General features: G+C 36.0%; 1 protein-coding gene across 2 annotated transcripts in view; it reads left to right on the top strand.

Moving 5' to 3' along the window:
- Nucleotides 1-12,124, top strand: part of COPG2 (COPI coat complex subunit gamma 2) — a 165,025-nt gene that overhangs the window by 87,424 nt on the left and 65,477 nt on the right. For both annotated transcript variants that reach the window (XM_024129793.3, XM_024129796.3), the window contains exons 10-11: nucleotides 9,356-9,489; nucleotides 10,255-10,322. In XM_024129793.3, coding sequence (XP_023985561.1) covers nucleotides 9,356-9,489; nucleotides 10,255-10,322 — 202 coding nt within the window. The remainder of the gene's footprint in view (nucleotides 1-9,355; nucleotides 9,490-10,254; nucleotides 10,323-12,124) is intronic.

Here is a 12,124-nt window from a genome sequence, read left to right on the forward strand (position 1 = left end):
GCGTGTGGGATCTTCCCAGACCAGGGCACGAACCTGCGTCCCCTGCATCGGCAGGCGGACTCGCAACCAGTGCGCCACCAGGGAAGCCCCAGCTTTCTTCTGATTTCCATTTGCATGGAATATCTTTTTCCATCCCCTCACTTTCAGTCTGTATGTGTCCCTAGGTCTGAAGTGGGTCTGTTCTAGACCGCATATATACGGGTCTTGTTTTTTTATCCATTCTGCCAGTCTATGTCTTTTGGTTGGAGCATTTAATCTATTTACTTGTAAGGTAATTATCGATATGTATGTTGATATTACCATTTTCTTAATTGTTTTGGGTTTGTTATTGTAGTTCTTTTCCTTGTTTTGTGTTTCTTGCCTAGAGAAGTCCCTTTAGCATTTGTTGTAAAGCTGGTTTGGTGGTTTGAATTCTCTCAGCTTTTGCTTGTCTGTAAAGGTTTTAATGTCTTCATCAAATCTGAATGAGATCCTTGCTGGATAGAGTAATCTTGGTTGTAGGTTTTTCCTTTTCATCACTTCAAGTATGTCCTACCACACCCTTCTGGCTTGCAGAGTTTCTGCTGAGAAATCAGCTGTTAACCTTACGGGGATTCCCTTGTATGTTATTTGTTGATTATCTCTTGCTGCTTTTAATATTTTTTCTTTGTATTTAATTTTTGATAGTTTGATTAATATGTGTCTTGGCGTGTTTCTCCTTGGATTTATTCTGTATGGGACTCTTTGTGCTTCTTGGACTTGATTGACTATTTCCTTTTACATATTAGGGAAGTTTTCAACTATAATCTCTTCAAATATCTTCCCACTCTGTTTCTTCTTCTGGGACCCCTATAATTTGAATGTTGGTATGTTTATTGTTGTCCCAGCGGTCTCTGCTACTGTCCCTAGTTCTTTTTGTTCTTGTTTCTTTATTTCTGCTCTGTGGTAGTAATTACCACTATTTTATATTCCAGGTCACTTACCCATTTTTCTGCCTCAGTTATTCTGCTATTGATTCCTTCTAGAGAATCTTAAATATCATTTATTGTGTTGTTCATCATTGTTTGTTTGCTCTTTAGTTCTTCTAGGTCCTTGTTAAACCTTTCTTGTATTTTCTCCATTCTATTTCCAAGATTTTGGATCATTTTACTGTCATTACTCTGAATTATTTTTCAGGTAGACTGCCTATTTCCTCTTCATTTGTTTGTCTGGTTTGTTTTTACCTTACTCCTTCATCTGTTGTGTATTTTTCTGTCTTCTCATTTTGCTTAACTTACTGCGCTTGGAGTCTCCTTTTCCCAGGCTGCAGATTCGTTGTTCCCGTTGTTTTCAGTGTCTGCCCCCAGTGGGTAAGGTTGGTCCAGTGGGTTGTGTAGGCTTCCTGGTGGAGGGGACTGGTACCTGTGTTCTGGTGGATGAGGCTGGATCTCTTCTTTCTGGTGGGCAGTATCACGTCTGGTGGGGTGTTTTGGGGTGTCTGTGAACTTTTTATGATTTTAGGCAGCCTCTCTGCTAATGGATGGGGTTGTGTTCCTGTCTTGCTAGTTGTTTGGTATGGGGTGTCCAGACCTGTAGCTTGCTGGTCTTTGAGTGGAGCTGGGTCTTAGCGTTGAGATCGAGATCTCTGGGAGAGCTTTCGCTGTTTGATATTACACGGGGCCAGGAGGTTCTGGTGGTCCAATGTCCTGAACTTGGCTCTCCCACCTAAGAGGCTCAGGCCTGACACCCCACCAGAGCACCAAGACCCTGTCAGCCACACAGCTCAGAAGAAAAGGAAGAAATAAAAAGAAAGCAAAAATAAAATAAGATAATTAAAATAAAAAAATTATTAAAAATAAAAAAATTTAAAAGTAATAAAAAAAAAGAAGGGAGAGAGCAGCCAAACCAATAAACAAATCCACCTATGATAACAAGCAGTAAAAACTATGCTGAAAAAAAAAAGTGGACAGACAGAACCCTAGGACAAATGGTAAAAGCAAAGGTATACAGATAAAATCACACAAAGAAGCATACACATACACACTCACAAAGGGAAAAAATATATATATATAAAATGAAGAGAGCAACCAAATCAGTAAACAAATCTACCCATGATAATAAGCTCTAAATACTATACTAAGATAAACATAAAATCAGAAACAAATTAGATGCCGAAAGCAAACCCCATTCTACAGTTGCTCCCAAAGTCCATCACCTCAATTTTGGGATAATTCGTTGTCTATTCAGGTTTTCCACAGATGCAGGGTACATCAAGTTTATTGTGGAGATTTAATCCGCTGCTCCCGAGGCTGCTTGGAGAAATTTCCCCTTCTCTTCCTTGTTCACACAGCTCCTGGGGTTCAGCTTTGGATTTGGCCCTGCCTCTGCGCTTAGGTCGCCTGAGGGCTTCTGTTCCCTTTTGGGAAGTCTGAGGTCTTCTGCCAGTGTTCAGTAGGTGTTCTGTAGGAGTTGTTACACATGTAGATGTATTTTTGATGTATTTGTGGGGAGGAAGGTGATCTCCATGTCTTACTCCTCTGCCATCTTGAAGGTCCTTATGATTTTCTGATGTTAAATCAATTTTGTTTGCATTCTTGGGAAAAATGGTACTTGATTATGATATATAATTCTTTTTATGTATTGGTGGATTCAGTTTTCTGATATTTTGTTAAGGAGTTCATATGTCTATGTCAGGAGGGATATTGGTCTGTTGTTTTCTGAGAATTTGTCAGGCTTTGTTATCCAGGTAATAATGGCATCACATTATTAGCTGGGAGGTAGTGTACCCTCATTTATGTTATAAAAGAGTTTGTGAAGGATTGGTATTATTTCTTTAAATATTTGATAGAATTAACTAATGAAGCTGTTGTGACCTTTGCTTTTTTTGAGGGAGGATTTTAAGTAACTAACTCATAGGTCTGTTTAGATTCTATATTTCTTTGTAAGTCCGGTTTGGTAGTTTGGTATTTCTAGGGATTTTGCCATTTCATCTAAGTTATCTAATTTGTTGGCATATAGTTGTTTATAATATTCTCTTATAATCATTTAAGTTCCTTTAGGGTCAGTAGTGTTGTCCTTTACTTCATTCCTGATTTTGGTAATTTGTATAATTTAATATAATCTTTAATTTTAATTTAATGTAATTTTTTTCCCTTGTTTCGTCTAGCTAATGGTTTGTCAATTTTGTTGAATTTTTTCAAAGAACTAGCTTTGTGTTTCGTTCATTTTTTTTTTAATTGTTATTTTTCTGCATTCCAGTCCATTGATCTTTTCTCCGATCTTTATTTACTTTCTTCTTGCTGTGGACTTGCTTTACTCTTCTTTTTCTAATTTATTTACTGTGGATACTTAGGTTACTGATTTGAGACCTTTCTTCTTTTCTATAAATTTCCCTCCAAGCATTGTTTTGGTTACATCTCATAAATTTTGATTTACTGTGTTTTTGTTGTCATTCTGTTTCAGATTTTTTCTTGTTTTCCATTTGATTTATTCTGGATACATGGATTACTTAGAAATAAGTTGTTTAATTTCCAAATATTGGGGATTTCCTTTATTTTCTGTTGCTAATTTATAATTTACTTCAGTCGTGGTTGGGGAATATGCTTTGATGATTTCTATCCTTTTAAATGTATTGAGACTTGTTTTATGACTGGCATTTAATCTGTCTTTGAGAACTGTCCATATGCACTTGAAAAGAATGTATTTTATAGTCACTGGGTTGAATGTTCTAGGTTGAGTTGAGGAATTAAATTGTTCAGGTCCTCTATATCCTTGATGATTTTGTCTAGTTGTTCTATCAGCTTTTGAGTAGGTATAGACATCTCCAGCTATTAGTGTTAAAAGATCTATTTCTCCTTTAGTGTTAAGTTTTGCTTCATATATTTTGAGGCTCTGTTGTTAAGTGTGTATATGTTTATCATTGTTATATCATTCTGGAACCCGGTTCCCCTGCATCGGCAGGCGGACGCGCAACCACTGCGCCACCAGGGAAGCCCTATTTCTCCTTTAGTGTTAAGTTTTGCTTCATATATTTTGAGGCTCTGTTGTTAAGTGTGTATATGTTTATCATTGTTATATCATTCTGATGTATTGAGCAGCTTCTCATTATGTCTCTTTTTGTCTCTTGTAATATTTTGTCTTAAATTCCCTGTCTGATATTAATATAGCCACTCCTGATCTCTTATGATTAGTTTGCATGGCATATCTTTTCCATCATTTTACTTTCATCTCATTTGTATCTTTGAATCTAATGTGTATCTCTTGTAGACGGCACATAGTTTGATCTTGCTTTTTTATCCTGTCTGGCAATCTTTATCTTTTGGTTGGGGTGTTTAGACCTTTCACATTTAATATAATTATTGACATGGTTGTATTTACCTTCGCCATTTTGCTGTTTTTTCTATAGAAGTGTCCTGTCTTTTTTGTTCGTCTCTTCCTCTTTGACTGCCTTCTTTTGTGTTAAATAAAATTTTCATTGAATCATTTTAATTTCTCTGTCAATATTTTTACTGTTTAAAAAGTTGTTTCTCTGGGAATGTATGTGCATTATCCAATAATGCAGTGTTTGCAAATATTTTCTCACATTCTATAGGTTGTATTTTCATTTTGTTGATGGTTTCCTTTGCTATGCAGAAGCTTTTAAGTTTGATTAGGTCCCATTTGTTTATTTTTGTTTTTTTTTTACTTTTGCCTTGGGAGACTGGTCTAAGAAAATATTGCTACTATTTATGTCAGAGAATGTTTTGCCTATCTTCTCTTCTAGGAGTTTTACAGTGTCACATCCTATATGTGTCTTTAAAGCATTTTGAGTTTATTTTTGTATATGATGTGAGGGAGTGTTTTAATTTCATTGATTTACAAATAGCTGTCCAGCTTTCCCAACACCATTTGCTGAAGGCACTGTTTTCTCCATCGTATATTCTTGCCTCCTTTGCTGAAGATTAATTGTATGGGTTTGTTTCTGGGCTCTCTATTCTGTTCCATTGATCTATATGTCTGCATTTGTGCCAATACCACAGTGTTTTGATTAGTGTAGCTTTGTAGTATTGTCTGAAGTCTGGGAGAGTTATACCTCCAGCATTGTTCTTTTTCCTCAGAATTGCTTTGCCAATTTCTGTTATTCCATATAAATTTTAGGATTATTTGTTCTAGTTCTGTGAAAAATGTCATGGGTAATTTGATAGATATAGCATTAAATCTGTAGATTGCTTTCAGTAGTATGGCCATTTTAATAATATTAATTCTTCCAATCCAAGAGCAATCCAATTCATTTCTGTGAATCATCTTCAGTTTCCTTTATCAGTGTTTTAGAGTTCTCAGCATATAGGTCTTTGACCTCCTTGGTTAGGTTTATTCCCGTGTGTGTGTGTGTGTGTGTGTGTGTGTGTTTAGTGTGATTTTAAACTTTTTTTACTTTCTGATATTTCATTGTTACTGTAAAGAAATGCAACAGATTTCTGTATATTAATCTTGTACCCTGCTACCTTGCTGAATTCATTTATTAGTTCTAATAGTTTTTGTGTGGAGTCTTTAGGGTTTTCTGTATAGAGTATTGTGTCATCTGCGTATAATGACAATTTTACCTCTTCGCTTCCAATTGGATACCTTTTATTTCTTTTTCTTGTCTGGTTGCTGAGGCTAGGACTTCCAATAATACGTTGAATAGCAGTGGTGAGAGTGGGCACCCTTGCTTTGTTCCAGAATTTAGTGGGAAGGCTTTCAGCTTTTCACTGTTGAGTATTGTGTTGGCTCTGGGTTTGTCATAAATGGTTTTTATTATGTTGAGATGTATTCCCCCATACCCACTTTAGTGAGAGTTTTCATCGTGAACGGATGTTGAATTTTATCACGTGCTTTTTCTACGTCTATTGAGATGATCATGTGGTTTTTGTCTTTTCTTTTGTTGATGTGGTATATCACACTGATTGATTTGCATATGTTGAACCATCTTTGTGACCCTGGTAAGAATCCAACTTGATCATGGTGTATGATCCTTTATATGTGTCGTTGGAGTTGGCTTGCTTAAATTTTGTTGAGGATTTTTGCATCTCTAGTTGTCAAAGGTATTGGCCAGTAATTTTCTTTTTTTTGTAGTGTCTTTGTTTTTGGTATCAGGGAGATGGTGGCTGCATAAACTGACTTTGGGAGTGTTTCCTCCTCTTAAATCTTTTGGAATAATTTGAGAAGGATAGGTATACATTCCTCTTTGTATGTTTGGTTGAATTCCCCAGTTAAGCCATCTGGTCCTGGATTTTGTTTGTGGAGAGTTTTTTGGGTTTTTTCTTTTGTTTTTTATTACAGATTCTATTTCACTTCTAGTGATTGGTCTGTTCAAATTATGTTTCTTCTTGATTCAATTATGGCTGACTGTATATTTCTAAAACCTTTTCTGTTTCTTCTCGGTTGTTCAGTTTGTTGGTTTATAACTGTTCATAGTATTTTCTTATGATTTTTTATATTTCTGCAATATTGGTTGTTATTTCTCATTTCTTATTTTGTTTATTTGCGTCTTCTCTCTTTTCTTCTTGGTAGCCTGGCTAGAGTTTTGTCGATTTTGTTTGTCCTTTCAGAAAACCAGCTCTTGGTTTTATCGATCTTTTCCATTGTTGTTTTGATCTCTATTTTATTTATTTCCTCTCTGATCTTTATTATTTCCTTCCTTCTAATGACTTTGGCTTTTGTTTATTCTTCTTTTTTCTAATTCTTTTAGGTGGTTGGTTAGGTTATTTGCTTGAGATTTTACTTGTTGCTCGAGAAAGGCCTGTATCGCTCTGAATTTCCCTCTTTGAACTACTTTTGCTGCATCCCATAGATTTTGTAAGGTTGTGTTTTCATTGTCATTTGTCTCGAGGTATTTTCTGATTTCCTCTTTGATTTCATTGTTGACTCATTGGTTTTTTAGTAGAATGTTGTTTAGTCTCCATGTGATTGTTTTTTCCCATTTTTCTTTCTGTGGTTGATTTCTAGTTTCATACTGTTGTGGTCAGAAAAGATGCTTGAAATAATTTCTGTCGTCTTAAATTCATTGAGGCTTGTTTTGTGTCCTCATGTGTGGTCTATCCTAGAGAATGTTCCATGAGCACTTGAAAAGAATGTGTATTTTGTTTGTTTTTTGTTTCTGTTTTTTTTGGATGAAGTGTCCTGTAGATACCAATTAAGTACATCCGTTCTGTTATATCACTTAGGGTCTCTCTTGCCTTATTGATTTTCTGTCTGAAAGATCTGTCCATTGATGTCAGTGGGGTGTTAAAGTCTCCTACTATTATTGTATTCCTGTCAATTTCTCACTTTATGTCTGTTAGTATTTATTTTGTATATTTAGGTTTTCCTACATTGGGTGCATATATATGTTAACAAGTGTAATGTTCTCTTCTTATATTAATCCTTTATCATTATATAGTGTCCTTTGTCTTTCTTTTTGGACTTTGTTTTAAAGTCTGTTTTGTCTGATATGAATATCGCTACCCTTGCTTTCTTATTGTTTCCATTTGCATGAAATATCTTTTTCCATCCCCTCACTTTCAATCTATGTGTGACTTTTGCCCTAAAGTGAGTCTCTTGTAGGCAGCATATTGTAGGTACTTGTTTTTTTATCCAAGCAGATTTGAAATTTTTATTCTAGTTATACACTTTCCAAATCCAGAGTTTCTATTTGGTTCCTTTAAAAAAAAACATCTTATTTTTTCCTCTTTATTGATACTCTCTCTTGGGTGAGGCATGATTGTCATGTCTTTAACTCTTTAATTCCCTTTAATTCTTTAGATATGGTTTCTTTTGCTTCTTTGAACATATTTATATTAGTTGACTTAAAGGCTTTGCCTAGTAAATCCAACATCTGGGCTCCCTCAAGAATAATTTCTGTTGACTGCTTTTTTTCACTATATATGGGCCATATCTCACTATATCTTTGTGTGTCATAGCTTTTTGTCAAAAACTGGATATTCAATATACTGTGCTAACTGACAATCTTATTTCCCCCTTTTCCATCCTCAGAGTTTGTTTTTGTTGCTGTTTGTTGTTGTTGTTTGTTTAGTGACTTTCCTGGACTAATTCTGCAGTCCTTATTCTTTGTCATGTGTGGCTACTGAAGTCTGCTTGGTTAGCTGAGTCTTCGGATAATGATTTGACAGATTTTCTTAAATGCTTTTGACCAACATGTCTCCCATCTTTTTTTCAGTGGGCATTTTGTGTGTTGGGGTATGCATAACTGTGCCTTAGTCTTCCCTTCCTAATTGTGCAGAAACTCAAAGTCAAGCATGGGTGAGAGGCTAGAGCTCTGTAAGATCTTTCCTGGGTATTTGCAGAGCCTTCTGGATCCCCAGGAATATGTCAGAAATTAAAGCCCCTTATGGACATCTCATTTCTTAGATTTTCTTAAGTTTTTTTAGCCAGACTCTTGTTTGCACCAACTAGAATCAATACCTGTGGCAACTGCAGTGTTAAGCAATTGCTGCTGTTTTTTGGGAGACAAACCTCCTGGGCATAGGGCTTTCCTCACTGAATGTCCTCAGAGTCAGATGAAATAAAAATTAGCTTCGGGGAATTCCCTGGTGGTCCACTGGTTTGGACTCCACACTTCCACTGCAGAGTGCATGTGCTTGACCCCTGGTTGGGGAACTGAGATCCCACATGCTGTGTAGTGTGGCCAAAAAATTAGCTTCATGAGTGGGGCTCTTTTAAGGAGCATCATTCAGGTCAAGTAGTGACAGTGCTCTGGGAACAGGGCTTTTGATGGTGCTCCAAATTCATCTGCCTCCTTCAGTGGCTACTAGGCTGCTGGCTTTCATAGCTAGTGTGGTTCGGAGGCCCTGGTTTCCAAGGCTACCATGAAGCTGGGAAGAGGGTATGAAATAGAGCAAGTTAAAATAGCAGAAAGCTTACTGTTCTTATGAAGATTCAGCTGTTACTCTTGAATAAATGTTCCTAGGATTGTTGCAATCCTTTAGCTAACTTCTAGAGTGCTGAAAAAGTTGATTTTGAAAATTTACACCAGTATTCTCATTGCTTTTATGGAGGAGTGTATTTTCAGAGGTCCTTCATTCATAATTCCAAAAGTGCTTCTCATTCTGTCTGTGCTTTTTATTTTTTTAAAAAATATTTATTTATTATTTGGTCGCACCGGGTCTTAGTTGCGGCTCGCGGGCTTGTTAGTTGAAGCTTGTGGGCTTGTTAGTTGCAGCTCACTGGCTCCTTAGTTGTAGCATATGAACTCTCAGTTGCGGCATGCATGTGGGATCTAATTCCCTTACCAGGGATTGAATCCGGGCCCCCTGCATTTGGAGCATGGAGTCTTAACCACAGTGTCACCAGGGAAGTCCCCCTGTCTGTGCTTTTAGCCACTATGCACGTTGCCTCTGTTCTTTATGATATCTAATTATAGCCTATGTATATTTGTCAGCCATGAAAGTCCAGTCTTTGATTTCATTGAGAGTTGCTTGCGAAATAAACATGAAATGGTTATTTATGAAGCTGCTTCAGCTATCATCCATCTTCCTAACTGTACTGCAAGGGAGTTGGCACCTGCTGTTTCAGGTTAGTTGTATATTTGATAACTGGCTTTTGTTTATTTTCTTATGTTTTTGTTGTAAGTTCCATAGGTCTACAGAATAGGTATTTTTGAACCTTAGCTCTGTATATATAGCCTTTACATTTTGATACGTACATGGTTTATTTTAGCTGTTTTTTAGTTACAGTTGTACCTCCATATCCTTGGGTTCCACATCCCACCAATTCAACCCAATTGATTCACGGTTGGTTGAATCCTCAGATGTGGAACCTGCAGATACCAAGAGCTGATTGTGCTACACCATTTTATATAAGGGTTTAGCATCCCCAGATTTTGGTATCTGCCAGGAGTCCTGGAAGGTCCAGGGTCCAGTCCCCTGCAGATATGGAGGGGTGACTGTATTTCTTTTTCTGAAGTTATCATTTCCCCATATTAAAAAATTAAAGTTTTTACTTATAAAACAAGTAACTTTAATGCCTTCAGTTCTCCATGTTTAAAAAACCCATTTACTCTTACAACCATAAATATTCCTACCCTTTAAATTCAGATATTAATGGGTATATTAACTTTTTTAGGAAAAAAAATAAACTTTGTTTCCTGTATTTAAAGTTTTTATAGCTTAACAAAATACTTTTTCTATTTTTGATGATGTATTTTTCATGTGAATTTTTGAGGCTGTGATCTAATTTCCTTATGCGTATTTTGAATGTGATTCTTCATGTACTGCATTTTCAGAAACATGCTATATGTTGAAATGAGCTATGCTCACAGTGACCTTTTTTCTTTCCTAGTTCTTCAGCTTTTCTGTAGTTCTCCTAAGCCAGCTTTGAGATATGCAGCTGTGAGGACCTTGAACAAGGTAGGTGTTCCTTTGCTAACTATTGACTTGTATCAGTGTTCAATTGAGAAATATTAAATATGAAGCATTTGGCTTTCTGTCCAAGATTAGTAGATATGACTTATGGGCTTCACTTCTGTAGCACCTCACTTGTATTTGCAGCCTTAGATATGGCCATTTATACTATTATTCATGTGCTCAGTAGCCATATGTACTTAGTGACTATCATATTAGACACTGCAGATATAGAATATTTCTATCATTGCAGGAAGTTCTCTTGGACAGTGCTGGTCTATAGCAACACTATCCAATAGAAACACTATGTGAGTCACATAAGCAATTTTAAATTTTATTGTAACCACATTAAATTCTTTTATGATGAGATTAATTTTAAACATATATTTTATTTACCCTAACATTTATAAAATTTATCAACATGATCAGTATAAAATTATTAGAGATCTATTTTACTTTCTGTTTTTTCATACTAAGTCTTTGATATCCGGTGTATATTTTGTATTTACAGAATACTTCTGTCTGGAATAACCACATTTCAAAGGCTTAGTAGTCACATATAGTTATTGGCTACCATATTGGACAGCATAAATCTAGAGGATACAGTGCAGAAACACAGAATGAATTAAATAACTATAAAAATTTTATTTTATTTATTTTTTAAAATATTTATGTGGTTGTGCTGGTCTTAGTTGTGGCAGGCAGGCTCCTTAGTTTTGGCTCACCAGCTCCTTAGTTGCGGCTCACTGGCTCCTTAGTTGTGGCATGCATGTGGGATCTAGTTCCCTGACCAGGGATCGAACCTAGGCCCCCTGCATTGGGAGTGCAAAGTCCCAACCACTGTGCCACCAGGGAAGTCCCTAAAATTTTTAAATGGAAGTTTAATGTTGTAGAATACTGGTCTAATGTAATATGTGGTCGACTATAAATTAATTGTATTAACAATTGGAGGAGAGAGAAATTTAGAGCAGCCATGGAAGGAGGCTTTATAGAACAATATGAATTATATTTTGAAGAGTTGATATCGGTCTACATTCCTTCATCTATAATCTTCGGACCAGATGTATCTCAGAAATCAGTATTTTGAGAATTTTAGAGAGGTAATATGGTGCCATCTCTTATATTAATACTAACCCCTTTGGGCCTAGAGCAGTTAGACACATTAGACACGTTAATATTTCTGTTTATACGTATGACTATCCTCACTACATGGAATAAATTAAGACTTAGATTTACATTAGTTTGGGTCATTTTTTGCTGTTAAGTGAATTTTGATGGCAATACTTTGCTGAGTTTTCAGAATTTTAGCATTATGGGTAAAGGATTCTATACCAGTGTTGGATTAGGCAGAGAGGCAAACATCATCAACAAAAGCAAAGAAGCAGGACAATGACAGACATGTTTTCGTGACCGTGAGCAATGCAGTTTAGTTGGAGTTTGCTTGCTTAAATACAGAAGTGTTTTATAAGTGCTAAGATATTACATTTAAGTGTCTTCAAGTAGTGTTTATCATTCTAGGTCCTACTCTCAGAGATTCTAAAATCTAGTAGAATAGATAACCATGAATACGTGTACTATAAGGAGGAACAGGCCAACTGTAATAAAAGACAGACTATGATATTGTTATAAAGGTTATAGAAACCTAGGAAGATAAAGTGCTGTGCTATATTGTACCTAGCAGTTAATCATTTATCAAATGATATATATCTTATTTATTAGAAACATTCATCTTGAAACAATTGCTTTTTTTTTTTTTTTTTTTTTTGTGGTACGTGGGCCTCTCACTGTTGTGGCCTCTCCCATTGCGG

This window comes from Physeter macrocephalus, chromosome 5 (assembly GCF_002837175.3).
Source record: "Physeter macrocephalus isolate SW-GA chromosome 5, ASM283717v5, whole genome shotgun sequence".
Taxonomy (NCBI): domain Eukaryota; kingdom Metazoa; phylum Chordata; class Mammalia; order Artiodactyla; family Physeteridae; genus Physeter; species Physeter macrocephalus.